Source organism: Vigna radiata, chromosome 6 (assembly GCF_000741045.1).
Source record: "Vigna radiata var. radiata cultivar VC1973A chromosome 6, Vradiata_ver6, whole genome shotgun sequence".
NCBI classification, from domain to species: domain Eukaryota; kingdom Viridiplantae; phylum Streptophyta; class Magnoliopsida; order Fabales; family Fabaceae; genus Vigna; species Vigna radiata.
Window position 1 is genome coordinate 6,327,240 of NC_028356.1, and position 25,055 is coordinate 6,352,294.

A 25,055-nucleotide genomic window follows, 5' to 3' on the forward strand; every position below is an offset into this window, starting at 1 on the left:
ATATATATATATATATATATATATATATATATATATATATATATATATATATGTTAAATGAAATTATTTAAGATTAAATCTTTAAAATATAATTCAAATTAAAATTATTCATTAAAATATTAATGTAATACAAATTTGAATTATTTGTAACAAAATATAAATTTAAAAAAATTAACTTTTTTAAAAATAATTTCAATTTTATAGGTCTAAATAAAATATACGAAGCTAAATTTAAATAATTCTTTAATAATTATTTTTTTTATTAATTTTATTTTGATTGTGAAATCCCAATTTAGTAGTATAAAACTATTAAAATAAGACATACATAGATAAGAACTTACAAGAAACATGAGACTACTGGAAAAAAAGATCTTATTATTGTTGGACCAAAGATTATTTATTTGTTTTTCTCTCTCAACCAAACGATGAGTTTCCTAAAAGATGTCATCTCTAAGCTCACACCATTTAGGTGATTACTGCAAAAGAGGAAACATACCCAAAGACAAACAACACAAAAGCAAGGGTAAGTTAGATACCAAAGAAATCATATAACATTTATAACATAGCATACATAAATCATTTATATCACATACATCAACCCAAACATCTTAACATGCAAAGACCTAAACTGATTATCCGAATTTAGTATGAATGTCGCACTATTGATAGTTTGTGCCCTTGTAATGATAATACAGCTGGCTGAAACCAAGCTACCATACAAGGTTAATCCATTTTAGTTGCTTATAGCTCTGATCAGCACCCATAGACGAGGACCTTCTGCTACTCTTACCACTTGTCTCACCCTTGAGAATGGATGATCATTAGAGTGCCAGAATAGACCACCAGTTCAAAGCTCCATACATTCATAGAACAACAACAACAATACAAGGCATCACCACATAACCCCTCCACGAGGATCATGGAATTACGTCCATCAATACCATTCACATAATCAACCATATATTCATTATCATCATATCCTTCTCATAATCATATATATACTCCTATGCATAATCTTGTTTTACAATAAGTACTATAAACCGATCATTCAAACAATCACATACATTGAACACACTTTAAGAAAATATATAAAAACTTAGTTGAAAATACGATATTTTCTCTTAGCCATCAATTCTGCTCGCTCAGCTAAAAGTGTCTGTCAGCCCATTCGTTCAACCACCAAGACTTGCTATGCGAAAACAGAAACAGTGGGTTCTGCTCGCTCAGTGACTACACTCGCTCAACTAGAAGAGTTCTGCTCGCTCAACTAGAATGCACTCGTTCAATGAGACTGCATAATTCTGCGGCATCAAATCTGTAGAATTTACACCCCTCATGACCTATCATATGCATCTTTCCTAACTTCTAAAACTCCTAGATTGTATCCTAAACTCAATGGACCTAAACAAATGTATCTAAACCAACCTAAAATCGTTTTAAAGTGATCAAGAAATGTCACTAGCTTCCCTTACCTCTCAAAGAAATTTTCTAACTCTAAGAACGTCCCATCGATTGCTTATAATGCAAGAAATTTCTAGACGAACCTATGAAACACTACGAGCAGAGTCCTTAGAACTCTAGATCAACCAAGAATAAAAGTAGAAAACCAATTGATACATGCAAAATAGTTTCTTTGCATGATCAAGGACCGAAACTCATAGGTAAAAATGTGTAGAAACTTACTTGCTTTATGACATAAATTGATATGTTAGATTTGTAAACCTTGAGGTTGTAATCTTCAAAACACCTCCTGATCGTCAAAGAGATGACTCAGGAGTTAGAACTCTTAGAGAGAAGGAGAAAACTTTAGAAAAGTGATTTACAAAGATATGGTACATTTTAAAATAATGAAACTAGTTTATAACAAAACTATTTATAAATAAACTATTTAATATTAAAATAATTGAGTCTCACTATTTTTAAACTATTATCGTTTCTAAAATACCATTTTTTGGAATTTTAGATTTCTTTTAAAATATTAAAACAAAAATTATTAATAATTATTATCAAAAAAACATAAAAATATGATTATGAGTGGATAACGAGTATATGGATTAAAAATAAATAATACATGTATTCGTCTTATTAGAAAATGCATAATTAAATATTTATACTCATAAGAATTTAGTAAAGATATTCATTTAATATCTATCGTATCCATATATATTTACGAGTACGGATTATTTGTCATCCTCACTTGAGACTTTGAATAATCTTTTTTCTTGGAATTTTTTGAAAAATCTTCAATCTTAAAAATTTTTTTGGATCATTTTCTATCTTAATTACCTTCCAAATATTAACTTAATAGACTAAACTAATTATGTTTAAAATATATTATGATTTAAAATATATTTTGATTCAATTGAATATATATATATATATATATATATATATATATATATATATATATATATATAAATGAATTATCAGAAAATACTAATTAATTTTATATGTAAAAAAATTATCATAAAACATTAAATAAATTTTAGTAAATATTGTTTATAATTAAAGGAAAAATAATCCAAGTGAAAAAAATATCATTAGTATAAAACTGTAAAATCCATATCGAATTAATTCTTTACTTATATTTGGCAAATTAATTATTCTTTAGCAATTGTTTTTGTCAGAGACATGAACGAGACTCACCTGCTTAGTGTTATAAAAATGCACTTACTAACGCTTGATGTAAGGACTGAGAAAAATAGCCTTGAGAGAAAGCACAAGTGGCATAAGATAAATAAGACTGAAAATTTAAAGATAAAATTATATATATATATATATATATATATATATATATATATATATATATATATTATATTGATTTTCAAAGTTACTTCTTATTATCTCAGCACCCAGTTTTTTCCTTCACGACTCTCTTCTTTGTTCTTTATTATTCTTCTTCTCTCTACCAAATCTTTTCACTGAACCATAGGATCTTTGATTAGGAGGTGCTCCAACGTTCTCCGCTCTTAGGGCTCCGTAACTGACCGATCAATTTCTAGATTTTAGCGGGTAAGTTATTTTCCCTTTTTTTTCGTTGTTCTTGAATCTCTACCATGCAATTTATGTTGATTGCATGTGTGTTTTGGGGTACCTCTTTAATTCTATGTCCAATTCCAGTTCTAAAAGCTATTTTTCATCACCAAAATGGTGATCTGTAGGGTCCTATAGCATATCTCGTGAGGTGCTAATGAGCTGTTAGGGTTGGGATTCTTCTGTGCACTGAATCTTTAAGGTAAAGGGAGCTAGGTTTTTGTTTTGATTTATGAATAATGTATGTGTGTGAACTGTGTTATGCATGTTGTTACTATTTGAGTTGAATTGGGTAAACTACTAGTTTAAATCATATGCCTTTTGAATGACAAAGTTATGGATCTGTGAATTGTGTGTGTGAATTGGTTTGGGTATGATGCACAACTGAGTTTGAGTTGGTTAGGGTTGTAGAATTATGTGATACAAGTTATTTTGTAGGAAACTTGGTGATTTGGTAGTGTTTTAGGTCATTTTAGAGGAAGTGAGGTAGTGAATTTGAGAGTTAGAGGTTTTGGGTATAATTGGGCTGTTGAGGGCAGTCTTAGCAAGTGGATTGTAACTTGTGTGAGTCACCAAATTGGTAAAAATAGGTACAAAGTGTTAGAATTGGGTTTGGGGTCCTCTAGTTATTGAGTTTTATGTTTTGGAGTAGAGTTTGAGTTGGTTTAGTACATCTAATTCCTATCCAAATGACCAATGCAATACTTTACTTTCATCTATAAACATGTTTCATATCAATATTAGTGTTACAAATTTTATATTGATCATTTGGATATGTCTCAGATGCACCAAAACCAGAAAAATCAGGTTGCTGTAAAAAACTGATAAGAATAATCGATTATCTCACTTGATAATCGATTATTCTAGTCAGAAAGTCGTATTTTCTTCAAAGCTCTTGTAAATAATTGATTATTATGTATGATAATAAATTATTGTCGTCGGAAAATCATTCAGGACAATTTTTGGTGGTTTTCGGGGTTCTAGGTATTATTTTTGGACGTTCTTTAGGTTGTTTTGGGGGGTTTTGGACCTTTTTGAAACTGTTGGTGATGGTTTCAAAGCCATTTTCTTTGTCTAAGTATGAGTTACGGAGTTTTGTGTTGTTTAGTGGTTCTTTTGGAACTGTTATTGTTTGGTAATGTATATGGATTGATTAATGTTGTTTGCTTGGCAGAGTGTCATGTTTGTTTACATATTAGACTTGTGATGGTTGTAAGAACATAATTGTGAATCAAGATGATGTAATTGAGTATGATTTGGAAATCTCAAGGTGAGATGATTGGAAGTGATGATAGAGGATTTGTTGTTGCCTTGTATAAATGTATGGAGCTTTGAAATGGTAAGTCTATTCCGACACTCTAAGGAACATTCATGCTCAAATAGAGAAGAATGATGCCTGTGGTGAAAGTAGCGGGAAGTTCTTGCCTATAGACATAGAGTTTAGCATATACTTGTATAAGGACTAATCTTGTATAGTGTTGGGGAGTGCCAGTTGAACTATAAAAGTGTAAAGACTACCAATAGTTCGACATTTATACAAATCCAGATGAGTCGTGTTGAGTAGTTGATGCATGGTTAAATTGTGTATATTGTGTCGTTTATAATTCCAACTAATGGTAACATATAATTGCATAATATGAATAATTTTGTTTATCTAGCTCATCATTGCTTATGTGTTTGTCTGTCCTTGTATGTTTTCTCTTTTGCGATGATCACCCGATTGGTGTGAGCTTAGGGAGACAGTTGTTTCAGTTACTTCAGCGATAAGTGATCAAGGGGATTCAGTAGAGAAGTTGGACGAATCTACAGGTTGTAGATATTGTCTTTCGTAGGTTTGCTTCTTATATTAGTTAATTTATCATATATGTAATATTCATTTTAGTAGTATTTTACTATTAAAAAAATGAGATGTTAAATTAATGGTATCAGAGCAGTTCGTTCTTAAAACAACTTGTGAGTTGTGGGTTTATCGTGTCTTCTCTGTGAAGAGTTGAATCTAAATGGTATGGTTTACCATTTTTTCCAAGTCTAGATAGTAAAGTTGTGTATTTAACTAGAAGTATTGAGAACAGAAAACATCTTGATAAGAGTAGTGAGGGTCATGACTCTATATCATAGATGATTTTCCTTTCTTAATTCTGAAGGTTTGGGGGAAAGAAAGAGTTGGGGTTCTTGTGGTAGTGTCTATGGGTGGTAGAGAATGCAGGTTAACTTGACCTGCATACTTTCATTAGAATTGGTTAGAGCCTTTGAGACAAATTCTTGCCTCGAAAATAAGGAGTTGGATGACCAGAATTTAGATTCCAAGAGATGGGTGAAGATATTGAAGTTTAAAAGTAATGTTTTTGAAATGAAGAAGTTTTCAAGAAGAAAGTATAATCCATATCTAATTAATTCTTTACTTACATTCGATAAATTAATTATTCTTTAGCAATTGTTTCTATCAGAGTCATGAATGAGACTCACCTTCTTAGTGTTATAAAAATGCACCCCTAACACCTGCACCTTTTTGCATGTGTAAAATCTCTTATTGCTAAATAAATCATCCTAATGCCAAAAAAAAAGTGTTGTACTACAAAAAAGAAGGGCTTTACCGACGGCTAAAAGCCCTTGGTAATTTGCTTGTCGGAAACCTTACCGACGGTCTCGTGGCCTTCGGTATTACCGACGGCTCAAAAACCCTCGGTAATTCCGAAGGCCTTCAAGCCGTCGGAATTACCGAGGGGGGAAGCCCTAGGTAACGCTTTCCGAAAGTGTGTGGCTTTTGCGTCTGCCCGACGGCTGTCGGTAATTTAGACAGTTGTTAGCGACGGCTTTAAGGCTGTCGGTAATGTGAATGACGTTTTCCAGCCTAATTTGCTTCTGTGTTAAACCCAAAACCTGCAAATGAAAAATGAACAATCCCAAACATCAATTTATCCAAGCAATTCAAATGCAATTATTCAACATTCATAAAGAAAACTTCAATCATTCTAAGTTTCAAAAGATGATAAGTGTCAAAACAAAGTTTAAATGCAATCCCAAACTTCTAAGTTTAAATGCAAAACAAAGTTTGATAATAAAATACTAACTTCAAACTTTGATAAGTGTCAAAGTTTTTAAAAAAGAAAACCTAACAAATATTTTTCTAAAGTTCCTAAATATCAAAACCTATGATAATCATCAGCATTTTCAGGATCATCAGGATCATCAGAATCATCACTATCTTCGTCTTGCACAACTGTGGTCTAGAAAGGAGGTTGTTGAGGTGGACATGGTTGCTGAGATGATGATGGGGTGGTATGTCCTTGTTGAGGAACCAATGTCTTAACCAGATTTTTCAGATTTTCAAATCTGGCTAGAAGTGAATCATAAGCATCTTTACTGACGATATTGTTGGGGTCAAATGTGGTAGAGGTAGATGGTTGATGTCTGAATATGCCTCCTCTTCCAGCACTATAATGAGAGGCAAGTTGTCTTACCCATACAGTTGTCCTTTCTTTTTTCCCCCGACAGTATCAACCTAGCATTGGGTCCTGATCATTTCTTCGTCAGCATCTGCTCTACCATCAGGACCAGATCCCTCCTCTGGTCTCGCCTATGTCAATCTCGCAGAAAAATCTTCCTGTTAAATAAGATAGAAACATCAGTAACATGAATTTGAAAGTGTGAAAAAAGAGTACAAAATTGAATGTTGTTAAAAAGTTTACTTACAATGGTCTTGCGAGACCTCTCATCAACATATTCGTCAGTCCCTTTGCGAATATGAGTTTGTGTAAAGACCTCATCAACATGAACAGCCCGTCCAAGCGCCGTTCCCTGTAATATTTTAATAAAACATACGAATGAAACATATATTAATTTCAAAGTACATGATGTTATTGAGTTATTGATAAGAAAAGAATCAAGATTTTTACCATACGAATCGCGTGTTCATGTGTGGTGATGGATCCTCCAGTATGCAGTACACCACCTTTCCAGATGTCTCAATTTCTGCCTTTCTTACCTTTGTTCTAACCAAATTGCCTGCAAATATACTCTCTAAAAATAGTAGGATAATGACTAAATTGATCTAAAAACAGTAGGATAATGACTCAGAACATTAAGATGAGGGCACAGAAGAAGAGCGTGTCACAAGATTTATTGATAAAGTGACTTTGGTAAACTGAATTTGATAATATATCTAGATTAACTCAATCACTAACGTCCAAACAGTCCATTCAAAGTGCACCCAGTTCAGATAACTAACTCCTAACTTCATAATGTAAATGCATTCACCAATTTCATAAAACATGAACTCATAATGTGCAGTGAGTACATTGTATGAATATAATATTATATTGAAGAAGAGGAAAGCAGTTAGTGAGAGGTCTATTCGTTAAACAACATTATGTGAACCCAAATGCATTATTTCAGAAGAAGCAAGTGATGTTTTTGAAAGGTCTATTTTCAGGCCAACAGGGACACTATGTCACACACCTTATGCACTGTCTCTGGTTTTGCCTGCATGATAAAAACCTTTGATGGTTTTTTAAGTACTTAACAAGGGCATCGACCTCCAACGAATAGTTTAGTACAAGATCAATCACATTTAAAAAAGCTAAGGATGAAGTCTGTCTTCTCAACAATCCTAAAATTTTTTAAGCATTTAGAATATCTTAGTTTATTGTACCTATCAAGTAGCAACTACTTAATAAAATAATGATGCCACACATTTATGAGAAAATTGAAAACAATAATTTCAGTTTTTTTAACTCTGATAAACTATGAAGGAAGCCAGTTGAAAGAGATGTTAAATCTATAAATAAAATATTACTCTTTGAATCTTGTAGTTTAATCCAAAAAATAATGCATATAGTAAGTACATTATAATATAAGCGCCACTCCAAGAATTGAGCTAACGTGAGACTTCCCAACAGATTTCATATATTGGCTTGAAATTCGAACATTGACAATATGATAGTTTTAGGTAGAAAAATTCTGAGGGATAATCAAAACAAAGTATTAAAAGGAATAATCAAAACACTCTTCAAAGTCACATCAAATCTATAATGCAATTAGATTCTTAAACTTCTAAAGTAACAATTGAAAGAAAAACTACAAAAGTATCAAAGTTCAGATCAACTAAAGAGAATTTTAAAGTAGTAAAGCACAACTGTAAACAGACTTAACTAAACAGAAAAAAAAAATTTACCACTCTCCCACACTTGAATTAAGCATTGTGCTCAATAAACAGAAAACAACAAAGAAGAGAGAAGAAGAAACATATCTAAACTAAACTAGTGTAAAAAAGGAAAACTAATATAATCTAACCTAAAAACAACACAGCCTAACTCAAATTAACCACAAATCAAAACTAAAAATAACACAGCCTAACTTAAATTAACCACAAATCAAAACTAAAAACAACACAACCTATGTCTAAATGTATAAAAGAGAAAGAGCAAAATTATCAGCATCAACACTAAGGCAAATGAAAACTCCACTAGGAACACTACTCAAATAATAAACAATAAGAGTATCAACTCCAGTGTTATTGGTGCTAGAATGATCTTCATCTAAAGTGAAAACTTAATATGATTCTCTTTTTGGTCTCTGTTATTGGTGCTTATCTATGTTTTGTCCTTATCAACTATGAAATTATTCCTTCCAACTTTCCCTATCTAAGCCTTTCAAACTAACCACCTTCGGCAATAAATTAAAAATAAGTATCAACAATTCATATTATTAGAAAAAGGAAATCCCAAGGCCTAAGCAATTTAGGATAAAAGAATAGTGCTGATTAGTGTTTTGCTTCAGATTTTTGTCAAAGCATCTGCTTTTGGTTTCACATCCATGTTTAATTTGGTAGCTAGGGTTTTCGTATCCCAACGAACTCAACAAGCATATTCAATCTTCAAAAAAAACTTACCTCGAAAGCAAAATGGACGACAATGCCAGCCTCTGCAGACCAAGACCACGAACTTAACAAGCTCCCTTCACCTTAATGTTGTCGTCGAGCGAAACTCGATGACCCACCACCACTGACGCAAACGGAAACTACCACGACCCACCACCCTGACGGAAACACCTCTAAAATTTGGGCTTTGATATCGCAGTATTGGACGAAGGGTTTTGGAGCGAAGGGTTTTGGACGACGAATAGGGCTGGTGAGAATGAACTGCAGAGTAAAAATAACGGAAATTTGGATAAAATATTTCGAAGACATTACTGAAGGCCTCTAACCCGTGGTTAATTTAGTGCACCACTGCATTTACCGACGGCTTACAAGCCATGGGTAAAAAACCGTAAAAAATAAACGCATTTCTTATAAATTTTACTCTTTTTTTTTTTGCCTTAAAATACTTTACTTATGAAAAGGGTGAATTAAGTTTTCATTGAAAAGCAAGTGTTTAATATAAAAAGGACTAATCAGATAAAAACTCATCATAAAATTCAAAGTTTTCACATAGGCATATTTGTTATTTGAAACTTAAAATAAATTTTAGGAGAAAAATTCCAGTCATTTATGTATTATATTTATTTAGTTAATAAAATATAATTTTTAAATAAACTCATTTTAAATATTATTATAAATTTTTGTCATTTAAGTTATATTAATATTTCAAAATTCATTAATTATTTGTTGTAAAATAATGAAATAATCAATTATATTATATTTTAGAAATGAAATTTATTGAAAGATATATTTATCGTCCTATATACATGTTGAAGCATTGGGAATGACCGTATCACTCATACTTGGGAAAATATCATTGAAAGTGCAATACATTTTTTTAAATGGCTTAATTATAAAGGTATTTGAAATAAAAGCTTTGATTGTGATATTTATAATTAAAATCAATTAAACTAATTATTTTATAAACTTGAATTAATTTTATTTATCTCATATAAAAAAAAAAGTTTCAAAGAGAGAGGGTTATGTCACAATAAAAAGTGCAAAGTAAGTTAGATATTTTAGCCTACTTAGACTTGTTATGCATAATTTACAATTCACACTAATTAACGATGGATTAACTCGCATTTGTGGTATATAGTTTGTATTGACTTAAATTTTTAAAATCTTATGACACAGACATAATATATGTGTGTTTCTTCTATAAACAACTTGTTTATCATTTTCCAATACATCTGAAAGTAATTTGTTCATATACATTCAGTTCATTTAAAAATAACTCTCATTCGTATTTTTCTCTTGTTTCACTTCAATTCAAAATCATTTTATTTTCAATATGTTAGTACTTAAAAATTATAAAATAATATATATCACTTATATTAAAAGACATACCTATAAAAATTATTATTTCTATCAATTTAATTAAATTAAAATAAAATTATTTGAAATTTTATGCAAGTCGGCTAGCAAACCAAATATTATATAGAATCAACCAAAAAAAATTAATCTGCACTTATCGCAACTTATCCAACTTTTTCCATCCATTATTCATGGGATGAAAAAAATAATGATCTATTATAAAAAAGAATAAACAAAATAAATAAAAAAAACAAATTAAAATAATGTTAATCGTAGCTAAAAACTAAACACATACTAAATCAATATTAATGTTTGTAAGAGTTTCCCCACAAACACTATATCCAAATATGTTAGATCCAACAATACTATTCTTTAAATCTCGACAGTTTTTATTATTTTTAAACAAGCATTGTCTTTTAATAGTTTGTCACTAATATACATATTCTTTGTTTAAATCAAATAAAAGGCATATAATCAATAGATCTTATAAATATGCACATGCATTTTTATGAGGAAAAGAACTCAAATTCGTAATTAGGGATCTCAGGAGCGGCGTACGAAAAGTTCGATCTCTGATCTGAACCCTAATTTGGGAGAAAGGGATTCTACGTGGTAAAAAATTGACACATCATCCTTTCATTTTTACAGAAAATTAACATCGTTAATGATTTTTAACGGTAGGGACTAATTTGTTTGAAATTAACACTTATAAAGACTCAATTGGAAAAGTTTAAAAGAAGAGGACCTAAGTGGGAATACCTCACGAAAAGGACGCCTAAATGGTTTTAACCTTTTATATTTTTAATGTTGGAGGGTCATCACTGCATTGGATAGTCCTTTGCATGGGATCTTTTGTGGGGTCAAGCCTAATCTGCAACATTATGCTGCCCATACAAGCAGATGCATCCATTTGGGTTACTCTCCTTGCTGCTTGTAGAATACATGGAAATGCAGAATTGGGTGCATTTGATTCAGAGAACGTTGTCTATCATGTTTTGCTGTCAAATATCTATGCAAATGAGCAGATTTTGACAATTCACAGTGAGAGGCTGCCCATTGCATTTGGATTGAAGAGTATTTTCTCCTTGCACCCTCCCCATAGGCCTCATGAAAAGACTATTTTATCCTCATCTTCTTCTTTTTATTTTCTTCCTCCTCCATACGCACCCCTCCCCCGTTCTTCCTCCACGCGAACGCCACATTTTTTAAAATTTTATGTTTTAATGTAATTTATATAAATTTGTTTTTCAAGAAGACTACATTTTTTTGTAATAATATTTTAAATATTAATTTTATTTGAGTTGTATTTTAAAAATATTTTTTTAATCTAAACTTATATTCTAAAATTTTATTTTTAAATAATTTTATACAAAATCTTAAAAATAAAATAAATACTTCTGGGTATTAATGGTTATCTGGATAGACATTATTTTTATTTTTTTTCACCCAAAGAAATAAATTCTAAAGTACAAAGGGGCATTGGATTTCAATTTTCTTATCAACCTTACCTAATTTGTAGATCAAAATTTTCAAAAGCGTGGTAAATGAATTTTGAATAATTAAAATAAGTTTGTAAATTTTTTTTGGTAAAATAGGTATATATAATAGAAACAATTAATTTTAGCTGAAGGTCATGTAGGAGTTGAGCAACCGTATACTTGTTTAGAAGATAGGAATTGGGGTATATTTTCTGACCTACTTTCAATTCTTTTGCTAAATCCTGATAAAATGTGACACCAAACTTCTTGTTTTGGCTTAAGCCATTTTTAGCAGGAGCAAACATATATTATTTCCTACCAACTTTGACTTTAACCATTATTAAATTTAAAGTCTATCACATAACTTCCAAGACAAAACATTGGGACAAGATTTTATAATTCCTGTTTTGGTCAAACTTTATTTCTTCGTAAATTTAATTTGACTGCAAATGATAGAAAGAACTTACTTTTTTCTTTACGAGAAAAAAATCAATCACTAAAAAAAAAGAGTGTAGGTAAATTAATTTTAAAATGTGATAACTACACTTTAAAATTAAATTTACCCATTGCTTATCTTTTAGTTTTAAATAGACTTCTTCCTATTTGTTAATATTTTTAAATTTTAAATTCCAATGCATAGTTAACAAGATTTAGATAACGATATAACAAAGTTAAAATATTATAATTTAATGAGACTTTTGAGAAAAATTACTAAAGACCACCAATAAGATATCATTCCAATTTTGTACTACCAAATATCAATCAGGTAATATCGTTAGTCTGTATTTAACGGAAAGGACTTCATTTATGCAAATTTTTCTACTTTAAGATGCAATTGACACTTTCAAACCATGTGTGAACGAACTTGTAATTTTTTTAAAAGAGTGGACGAACTTGACACACTTCAACCAAACTGAGAACAAAACAAACAATTAAACCTATATCAGAATGCTATATAATTAGCTCAACCTACATAGCAAAAGTTAATTTGAAACCATAAACAAAAGTTCGAAGTCATGGGAAAAAATAGCATTATTTTATAGAGAAATAATTTTTTGACACACTTAAATGCTATATAATTAGCTCAACCCACATAGCAAAAGTTAATTTGAAACCATAAACAAAAGTTCGAAGTCACGAGAAAAAATAACATTATTTTACAGAAAAATAATTTTTTTGACATACTTAAGTTTTTATTTATTTAACATTATCTTTACTTACTTTTTACTCTTTTTTTTTAAAAAAAAAATGAAAAAATATACTTTGACATGGTTCTACACTCATTTGACATGTTATTTCCCATTTTTTATTGTAAAAATCATGTGAAATAAGTGTAAGTGTCTCAACTTACCAATACTCAGAAAAAATACAAAAATTTATATTTTTATAACCATTTTATCTTTCTATTCTATGTGAAATCAACGTGTTATAATACCATTGTTTTTTTTATACTGTTTTCTGCGTAATATTATTTTTCCTAATTTCCTTTCATTCATCTTATTTTATATTTTTTACACTTCTTTCTCGATTGAGATTTTCCACTTATAAATTTTCTTATATATATATATATATATATATATATATATATATATATATATATATATATATATATATATATTTAAAGGGTTAAGAGTACCGTTTGTAAAGGGTTGAAAGTCGTGTACGAATGTACAAGATTTTAGATCGTGTACTCAATACATCAAAAATAGTGTTATTGCTAATTTAAGATAATTTGAAATGCAAAGCCATATTGATTATATCAGCTTATATATGGTACTCTCTAGACAATAGTCAACAGTCGTAGGAGGCGATAAATATATTTTCTTATTAAACAAAAAAAAATTGGTCAAAAGATACGTATTTTTGATTTTAAGTAGTGGTAAGTAACCTAAAAATACGGTAAGAGACGCGCTAATTTTAATTAGGTGCCCAAAGACAAAAGTAGCGTCTTTTATTTGTTGAGGTTAAGTCATCAATCTTTGCGTATAAACGTCGCTTCTAATGCTCTTTTCTTCTTCGCGGATATATCCACCCAAAAGCAAAGACAAAGAAATCCCAAGTGGAGAGAAGTGGTTGTGAAACAGCTAAACTGCTTTCTGTTAATTAGAGACCAGTCAAATAAATTACACCCTTTTTCCTTATTCTTTGTACACATATATATATACATATATAAGTCATAACCATAAAAACCAATTCATTTTATAAGCTCAAACTTTGAAACTCAGAAAATCTCACAAATCAAACAGTATTACTGAACAAGAAAGATCGTTCAGACTATGGAGTCTGTGGTGTCTGAGCTAGAAGGCACGCTTCTGAAGGACTCCGATGCATTCTCTTATTTCATGTTGGTGGCGTTTGAAGCATCGGGTTTGGTTCGTTTCGCCTTGTTGCTTGCGCTATGGCCTGTGATTCGGTTACTTGACATGGTTGGCATGGACGATGCTTCTCTCAAGTTGATGATCTTTGTGGCTGTGGCGGGGGTTCCCAAGTCTGAGATTGAGTCTGTGGCCAGAGCAGTTTTGCCAAAGTTCTACATGGATGATCTCGACATGGACAAGTGGAAGGTGTTCAGCTCCTACGAGAAGAGGATTGTGGTGACGAAGACGCCACAAATCATGGTGGAGATGTTCGTGAAGGAGCATCTTCACGCAGATGAGGTCGTCGGAACCCAACTCTCCTTCAATAGGTTTGACCTCGCCACTGGTTTTGTCCATGGTGACTCCACTAACACCATTTCTCAAAGGGTCGCCAACCTTCTCAACAATGGCGCGCCCACTTTGGTTATGGTATGTCCCATTACACTATCAAATCAAACATATATGCATGGAAAAGGAAACCAATACCCACTTTACTTTTCTTCATCTATATAGGAATTGGAAAATTACTTCACACCTATTTCTCTTTCACATTCATTTCACAATTCTTTTAATAACAAAATATTATATTCAGATAATCATATTTTCAAATAAAATAATACTATACATAGTTGCACCACTGATCACCAATAAGTAAATTTCAGTTTTAGTTTTAGGTTTTAGCTGGTTTAATTAGATCAACACCTTTGGAATTTTTCTATGTATATAAATTAGCTTTTAGCTGAAGGTTTTGGACAAATTGTTGCAACTTTACTTCACCCTTGAATCGGTCTAGTGGTTTAAAATGACGTTTTGTTTATCTCAAGGGCTTATTTTTAGCAATCTTATGATATTTTTTTGATTGATGTGAATACTGTATATAACTTGATATGTTTTTTATATTTATACCAAAATTAAAACAAAACTAATTGATGTAAAACCAAAACTTATCAAATAATAATACAAATTTGTTAATTTTATATTAAAATATCAGTAGTAACTTTTATTAATTTAGTGTACATATAATCGTGTAAACTAAAATTAATCTACGTATATATACTAAATACTTTCCTTCATTACATGCAGGATCAATCACATCCACCAGATTTGACAGGCCAAAACTACGAGCACCAGCTGCTCCGGCCGCTTCCGGTGATTTTCCACGACGGCCGCCTTGTGAAGCGGCCAACGCCGTCCACCTCCCTACTGATCCTATTATGGATTCCGGTGGGTATTGTACTCGCCATTATCCGCATCGCTATTGGCTCCATTCTACCCTTTTGGGCCATTCCCTACATTACATGGCTATTCGGTGGCAAGGTCATAGTAAAGGGCAAACCACCCCTCCCTCCCTCCGGCGGAAACTCCGGCGTCCTCTTCGTCTGCACCCACCGCACCCTAATGGACCCGGTTGTCCTCTCCTCCGTCCTCCTCCGCAAAATCCCAGCGGTCACGTACTCCATCTCGCGGTTATCGGAGATCCTCTCCCCCATTCCCACCGTAAGGCTCACGAGAACACGCCATGTGGACGCTGAGAAAATCAAACGAGAGTTATCCAAAGGTGATTTAGTAGTGTGCCCCGAAGGAACAACATGTCGCGAGCCTTTCCTTTTGAGGTTCAGCGCCCTCTTCGCTGAACTCACTGACCGGATAGTGCCCGTGGCCATGAACTACAGGGTAGGGTTCTTCCACGCCACAACTGCGAGAGGTTGGAAGGGTTTGGACCCCATTTTCTTCTTCATGAACCCTAGACCGGTGTACGAGGTTACTTTCTTGAACCAGTTGCCGGTAGAAGCGACGTGTTCTTCGGGGAAGAGTCCACATGACGTGGCTAACTACGTGCAGAGGATACTAGCGGCGACGTTAGGGTTTGAGTGCACGAACTTCACTCGAAAGGACAAGTACAGGGTGTTGGCGGGGAATGACGGCACTGTGTCTCCCACTTTTTCATTGGTGGATCAGATGGTGAAGGTGGTGAGAACGTTCATACAGTAAAAAATTAGTTATGCTAATCATTATTATCATTAATGAGACTTTATGATTGATTAATTGTTTTATTTTGTTAATCTGTATGTATGGATGGATGCTAGCTTGTGTACCGAACATCATAAATTTGTGTATTGTATAATCTTCCTTTTGGATTTTAAATGTATATTAATAAGTTGTTAATTTGGATATCTTTTTGTCATCTCAAAATTGAGATCAAGGATTTACTGCTTCTCAATTCTTTTATCGAAGCAATGATGAAGTTTTAATTTTGTCTTCAAAATAATTTTCTAACCACATATATGTATATATAAAACGGTATTTGTTGTTTGGAATATATAATTTTTATTTTATAACGTATAATAAATAATATATTTAATTATTTTTTGTATAATAAAGTATTATGCATGAGTATGTTTCACCCTCAATAAGATGATGTGTGAAGAAAGTCCAACCGTTAAAGTTGCCGGATACGACAGAAAGCTAACCTTTTAAATATGCTTCTTTAGTGCCTTTTCTTAGTATAATTAACTATTTTTGTTAAAAATGTATATTCATTACTATTATACGTAACAAAATCTTAAATTACAGTCATTATCATAATATAGTAAAAAAGGATATAAAATAATTAATTTTACTTAATGATTAATTTTTGAGTTCAATTAGCGTGTACAATATGTAAAAAATGTAGTAGTTAGATGATAATGCATCGATCCCACTTAATTTTGAAGTGTTTAATAGAGTTTGGTGGGACTACTTAAAGAGATGGGACATTCATTCATTGTTTAAAAGTCCTTTTTGGTGCTCTTATCAATCAGCAACACACTTCAAAATGGATTAAATTGCGTGTCTCAGCACATTTTGTCATTATTGGAGTCATTTCTCAAACCACACACCAACTCAGATTCTGGCAGACTGCTTCTTTTGAGTTTTCTAAATTTTTAGGGTTAGGAAACATTTACACACTGTAAAAATTATTCAAATTTCAACTTTTAATATATATAGGCTTCTATAAAATATGCATTTAATCTATTTAATAGTTGAATTTCACAATTTTCTATTGATTAAATAATGTAGACAAAATTTCATATAATTTTGCACAACTTGATTTTTATGTTTAATATAATATCTAAAGTGTATAAACATTCGTTATTAAATAACCTATAGTTATTCTTTATCTTGAACACTACTTTGAATTCAAGACAGTTCGTAGTGGCTTAATTTTTGGTAGTGACATGATTACTTAACAAAATGAAAGCAATAAAGGTCAAGAAAGACAAGAGTTATGGCAGTTTGGAGAAGGAAAAATAATAAGTGAAGGCACAAACAAAACAAGAAATTAAAAATAGAATGAGGGTTTGCATCCTATATTATATTGTTTCCCAAATAACTAATGTAAAATCACACACAAAATACATATTACAACAATTTAAGTTTCAACGTGTTTAATCACACACAAAACACATTAATTTTTACTTGAAAGTTTCAACATTACTGCATATATCCAACACACAATATGCATATTCAAAAAGTGACGTATAAAGCAAATGAGAGAAAGAGGAGCAATAAAGAGAAGAGAAAAATGAGAAAGTGTATTATTTATTCCATTGAAGAGGTACAAAGGTAGGTTTATATTGAAAGATATGGAAAAATCGACAATTATAAAAGCCTAACCAATAAATTAAAGCTAAGAGCAAATTCAAGTTGGAAGTACAAGTTTAGTATTCCTAGCTTGGAACATATACCGTTGAAATTCAACAAATCACTATGAATCTTTTTCCTCACAACTTATCTTTGTTTAGATCTCGTTCATGACTTAATTAGAGGCAATTTGAATAGCCATTTGATTATTATAGTAAAGGACAATATGATTCTTATGATTAATTCCAATATCATCAAGAAGGTATTTTAACCACTTAATCTCACAAGTTAAAGTAATAAGTGTTAAAAGTTTCACATCAACTAAAGATAAGACAAATTTATAATATGTAACTGGATGTAAACCTCATCTTATAAGTATTTTAGTGATATTTGTTCTCTGTGAAATTTTTACTCAGTTATATATTTCTAGCCAATATATGTTTTATCTTCCAGAAAAAAAGGTATGAAACAAAAAAGAGAACGAGGAACAATATTAGAGAAAAGACAAAAATGAGAAAATATGTTACTCCTTTTGTTGAAGAGGTACAAGTATGAGTTTATATACAAAGAACTGTCATAACCAACTGTTATAAAAACATAACAAATCAATTAAAGCAAAGATTTATATATACTGGAAATTACAAAATTGCCACAATTTTTATTTGACAATATTTTTTCATTAATTGATATAATACAGTTATAAAATAGTAATTTTATACTAATATATATATATATATATATATATATATATATATTAATTTTTTAAATGATAAATGTTTAAAATAAGTAAATTTTTCATATAAATTTGATACTTACCATGTGGTTATAATTTATGGATGATGATATTTTGACAACACTTTTTGATAATTTTTTTTACAACGGGACACATGTCATCATTTTATTGGTCTATTTGAATTTATGTTTAAAAAAAATATTTAAAACAGATCAATCACAAGCTGCCACATATGTGTTGTCAAAAAGTTGTTAAAAAAATATTGTTAAAAGCACTTTTTCCATAATTTATATGTAAAATAAACTTTCTTAACTTAAAATACAAAATGAGGTACAGAGAATCTAATAAGAGTCATATGGGAGATTATAAAACTCTAAAAGTCCGATTGAGAAGTTAAGAATTCATTTAATATAAAACATATAATCGTGAAAAAAATCTTTTTTTTCGTTTTCAATATATTCTATCTCTCTTTTCATAACAACCTTTTTTCCTTCTTCTACCCAATCCAATATTGTAATCACTCGTCAATATATCATGACTTATAATAATTAAAGAAGTATTTACTCAGCTTCATAATTTTCCATTATATATGACTAACAATCTTGATTAAAAAATTAAATCGTATCATATTTAACCACAAAAACAAGATGTACTCTTAATTAAAAAAGAAGGCACGCTTGTCGGATTTAATTATAGCAGATACTTTTCCAGACAAGGACAAGTATAGAAATTCATACAATTTATTACAGAAGAAAATGAGTGGAAAGAATAAAACCCTTAATCGATAAGGTATCCTTTGTATAAGTTTTCTTTAAAGATTTCTCACATCCTTCCAAAAATGGGAGAATAATACTGAAATGTCATTACCATGATAAAAAATGTCAATGAAAGTTCATATCAGACAGCTGCTGCTCCAGCGATCTACATCATCTAACAACAACTTGCATGGAAAAACGAAAATTTACACGAACCATACAAAGTCTTATATTCACCGTGGCTCCAACAAGCACACCAATGTTCCTCCAACCGTTGCTGTGCATTGTTTTGGAAGCAACATTTCGCAGAACTATCACAAATACAAACACCGTGTTTGGTTTCACGTCTAACTCTAACAGAAACCGACGTTGTTGTTTTTACTAAGCACGTTTCGGACCACATCTATATTAAACATGGATGTACTAAGGATAATTACATTGACATGTTACTTTGTTTAACACTCATCAAACCCAAAACACATACAATGTCGAAATTATCTTTCAGTTTCTTTTCTTCTACTCATCCCAACAACACCCATACTCTTTAAAAGAAATAAAATTATTTATCTCAACCATAAATTAATAGGTGTGACAAGTTTGTCCATTTTTACAATAGTTACATAAATGATAATTTATCAAAGAATAATAGTATAAGTTATATTCTAAGTATGTGAGCAGTAAATGTTTTCCATATTCATTTCCGTATCTTGAACTCCTGCATTTTTGCTGTATCTTTTTTTTACTATTTAATCGATTTTATAAAATTTATTAAAATAACTTTTGGGAAAACTTATATTTAACAATAGAATCCATATATTTGATAAAATAATAATATCTTTTACGAAACGAAAATTTTGGTAGAGACCAAAGGTAGAAACTCAACTTTTGTTACTGTTTGAATTGAAACATATTGTACATGAAAGTTGCTAACACTTCCGAAATGGCCTTTAACGTCACCCGTTAAATATTGGATTACCCAACATAAAAAATTAACCGGTGGTATTTTCGTAAATAAGTTGACATTATAGACGTCGGTTAGGAGAGCTTCCGACGTCTACAATCTTACAGATGTCGGATCCCACCTTCCATTAACCGTCGTCTAAGAACCTAACAGGTAGATGAAAAGTCATTTTTTCTGCCATATAGATGTTTGTTCCTGCCACACCGACATCTATGTACGATTATAGATGTCGGCTCCCATTGTAACCGACGTCTATCATCGGGGCCCCAACCCGCGACATCTATATGCTTGACAGATAGGTGAAAAGTTGACTTAGACGTCGGTGCCCCTAGTAACTGATGTCTATATGTCCCGCGAATATTAATTTTTAAATCAGAAAGACGTCATATTAGTGAGGACCACAACATCTATACTATTATAGACGTCGCTCCCCACCAGGCCCGACGTCTATAGCCTCTTATACTGAAAACGTGAACCCGTAAGCAGTTACAAGCATTATTCATCATCTTCCTCCTCGTGTTTTCTCTCTGCACATTGCTTTTCCATATGCGTTTTCTCTCTTTTAGACCGTTTAAATTTACTTTTACTCCGATTAAAATACTCTTTGATGAAATATCTTTCATTTGAACCGATTAAAATTCATTTTCGTTGCGTTTTGGTGTAGTTTCTGGCGTGTTCTTGGGCTGCATTTTTTACTCTTTTTGGCTTGCGTTTTTGGGCTCTGTAACACTAATATTGATATGAAACATGTTTATAGATGAAATTAATGTATTGCATTGGTCATTTGGATAAGAATTAGATGTACTAAACCAACTCAATAATGCAAAACCCCTAAAATGGACTGAAACCAACCTAAGATGCAACTTTCACCTTTACGACAGAATTTTCACTGGTTTGAACCTCTAACTCGTGATCTAGACCTAATTAAACTTGTCTATGTGATTTCAAACATTCCTACAATGAATCTAAAGTGGTTACGATTAGAATTCAATTCTAAAACACCAAATCCCCAACTTAATGACCCTACACCAATTCTACCACTTCTAACTTGTTTTAGACAAGTTCAACGCTTCTAACAAGTCACAATTGACCTATTTGAACTACCCAAACAGTCCAAGTGTACTCAAAACCCTAATTACTCAAAATCACTACCTCACTTCCTCTAAATAACCTACAACAGTCCCCAAAACACTTGACTTTCTATCTAAGCAAGGCTACAACAAAATTCCTACTCCCAAGCACCAATATGTCCAATTACAGCAACTAATTACATACAATTCACTTTACAGTGATTACATTACAGTTTCACAAGTTCCATAGCAATACATATAACTCAATACACTTGAAAGCGAACACGCAGTCAAAACAGCATACAAGTTAAAACTCCATCACACATACCCATCATAAAATCAATTTACAGGAAATAATTAGATCCCCTTACCTGGAAACTTCACAGCTCAGCTCTAAAGCTTGCCCTTACAGTACCCTAAGTCACACAGAACCTAGACAACACCCTACAAACCATAAAACTGTGATCAAGAACATCTCTTAGAGCTAGGATTGGACAGGAATTGGAAGAAAGAAATCAAAAGACACATGCAACCAGCAGATTGCATGATCTAGGTTTTCAAAACAGCGGAAAAAGGACAAGAACAACTTACCCACTAAAAACTGAACTTGATTTGTTCAAGTCGAAGCCTTTTACGCGATGAATGTTTGTACACCACCTATTCGGAAATCCACTAGCTCAGTTGAGAGAAAGGTTATAGAGAGAATCTGAGAAGGATAGAGTGCAAGGTTTTTAGAGAGAGGAAGTAGTTTAAGAAAAAGTGAGCAAAGCTTGGCAAAGTTTTATATCTCATACGTTTTAGAAAATAAAAAGCTCATCTCCTTAATTTAATCCACTTCTTTATTATATTAATATAATTTCTCTAGGTCCTTACATATTAAATTTCAAAGTTTATCAAAATATTTATTAAATTTCAAGATTTGTAGGATAAAAAGTTTTCATAATCATTGAATTTCAAAATCTAGTTAAAGGGAGCATCAAATTTTAAAATTTGATTTAGAGAAACACTTAATTTTGAATTTTTTTTTACTAACTCACTAGATTTACAAACGCATTGGATTTTGAAATTCAATTTAAAAACTTATGAAATTTGAAAATCCGTTTCAGGAACTTAATAGATTTTAAAATCTAGTGAAAGAACTTACCAAATTTCGAAATCAAATATAGCTTTTAGTTTTTATTTTTTTAAATTTTGTTTTGCTTGCTTTGTTTATTATTTTTATTTTATTTTTCTAAAATTTATTTCTCTTGTTTTGTTTTATGAATTTTTTTATTTCCGGTTATTATTATTAAATAAGTGTGATCAAACTTTTCCCACATGTAATGAGTTAATTTAATGAGTTTGAGCTTTTGATCTTGGTTTTGTTGTTATCATTACAAGATCTGATAAAATGAATGGTTAACCTGGGAGAAGGATATATGTGTTATTAGGATGTGAAACGAGTTACAAGTACTAGAAATATCAATATGATGTTGAACCTAGTATATCGGACACAAGAAAGTGTATGTCTTTTTAAGTAGAGAGGCAAACCAATTTCTAATGGAGAGAGTTGAGTGTTGAATGTAATGTGTGGATATCATAAACATGACTTGTCACAAACTTTAGTTGGTCACCCTTTTGTTAGGTGGTTAAAATTCATTGAAAATTCATTACTTATTTATAGAATTCAGAGTCGAGTAAAACCTACTAACATTCTCCTTACCATCAAAGAAAATAACGAGTATTATGTGACATAATTAAACAAGTATATAATTTAAGATACAATTACAAATCGGTCATTGAGAGGTTTGAAAACTCAATTGCAATAACGATGATGATGTTAGAACGTGATAAATATATCAACTTGAGTAGATATGTAAATGAATCTAAGGTGGTAAGTGACCTCTTTTGAACACATCCTGATGCACTAAAATTATTAAATGCATTTGATATTGTTTTCTTATGGATAACACCTACAAAACGAACAAATATAGATTGTCATTATATTTGAGATAGTCGAGGTTAAGATTTGACTTTCTCGGTTGCCTCTATATTCTTATAAAGTGAACGACTAAATAATTTCACTTAAGCTCTAGAAAGGCTAAGAGGATTATTTGTTGTTAACTCTTTGACAAACGTACAAAATTGTGCAAGTAAGATTGTAAGTCTAAATATCATCTTCTAGAGGATTTGTAATTGTGTAGGTAATTATGACTACTTACTAATTTAAGCAATGATTTGAATTGATAATTTGTTCAAGGGTATTGTAAACATAAGACAATAACTCAAAATAATGATTATATAGTGATATGGGTAAAAACTCATTGAGGTTGAATTTCATGACCCAAACTCTAATCACTCATGCACACAACATGATTCTAACATCTTCAAACATTAACATCAAAGGTAAACTTGCCCTAATTCCTTAAAAACAAGCCTTAAATCTTTATGTAAGAAATACTCATCTATTAGATGTTCAAACATAATATTTGCATTAAGAAAAGATGTTAAGAATGACCAAGAGCATTAGTCTATGTCTAGAACCAAGCCTCTTCGTTATTTTATCGTGGTCTAGATTCCAAAACATCATTGTGTTGCTCAATAACATCTTATTGCTCAATACACTAGTGAAAAATTGGGTTTTTACAGTGCACATTATGCCACGGTTCACCAGAAACCGCAGCATAATGGTGCGCGGTGGCAGTTCTGTAAATAAAACGAAAGAATATGCCCCCCTTTGACCCACGTTTGAATAAAAAAAGAAATAATAGGGGAATAGGCCGCGGTTGGTAAGAGAACCGCTGCCTATTCCCCTGTCAATTTAATGCAGGGGCTGACTGATGGGAAATGTCAGCAGGTGGCAGGGGGAATAGGCCGCGGTTGGTCAGAGAACCGCGGCCTATTCTCCCTGCCACCTGCTGACATTCCCCATCAGTCAGCCCCTGCATTAAATTGACAGGGAATGGGCCGCGGTTGGTCAGAGAACCGCTGCCTATTCCCCTGTCAATTTAATGCAGGGGCTGACTGATGGGGAATGTCAGCAGGTGGCAGGGGGAATAGGCCGCGGTTCTCTGACCAACCGCGACCTATTCCCCCTGCCATCTGCTGACATTCCCCAAAAAGCAGTTGGGAAGGCAGTTAAAGCGTTTCTGAACGTTGGAGAATAGGCCGCGGTTGGCCAGAGAACTGCGGCCTATTCCCTGGTCTCTGTAATTTTTAAAATTTTAAGGGTATATGCCGCGGTTCGGAGCCCAACCGCGGCATATAAGTTAAAAAAAATTTCAAAATTTCCATTATGTATTATTTTTTTTAAATGAATAGGCCGCGGTTAAGTGTAGAACCGCGGCCTATTCCCCCTTTATGCCGCGGTTAAGTGTAGAACCGCGGCAGATTCTCCTTCTGAAGGTAAAAAAACAAAAATCGCGAAACAGTTTCGTCTTCTTCGCGAAACTGTTTCAGACCTTGCTTCTTCTCCGGCGACCCTGTTCTTCCATTCTCTACCATTTTTCATCGTTTAAACTGCATTTTGTTCGGTGCATTTGTCATTTTTGACGTTGGGGAAGATTTTAGACCGATCAGAATCGTCATTTTCGACCCTGAGATCGTGAACTGTATTTTGTCGCGCCCATTCCAGGTACTTCCTTTATGCCCTCGTCATGTTTTCCATTAAACCTCTATGTTTGCTTTCGTTTCTTGATGCATATGTTGTTGTGGCTTTGATCATTTTTGTCAAATTTGTTGTGGTTTCTGTCGTTCTTGAAGAGGCAAAGTATGTTAGCTTTTATTTCAATGTTTGATCATTTTTTATCAAATATGCTATGAACTTTTTTT

General features: G+C 31.9%; 1 protein-coding gene across 1 annotated transcript; it reads left to right on the plus strand.

Annotated features, from left to right (window-relative positions):
- The first annotated feature begins 13,923 nt into the window (after positions 1-13,923).
- On the plus strand, positions 13,924-16,274 carry LOC106764348 (glycerol-3-phosphate acyltransferase 5). The gene is made up of 2 exons (XM_014648632.2): positions 13,924-14,531; positions 15,186-16,274. The coding sequence occupies exons 1-2, from the start codon at positions 14,022-14,024 to the stop codon at positions 16,092-16,094; spliced, it is 1,419 nt and encodes a 472-aa protein (XP_014504118.1). The 5' UTR covers positions 13,924-14,021; the 3' UTR covers positions 16,095-16,274.
- The last annotated feature ends 8,781 nt before the right edge of the window (positions 16,275-25,055 follow it).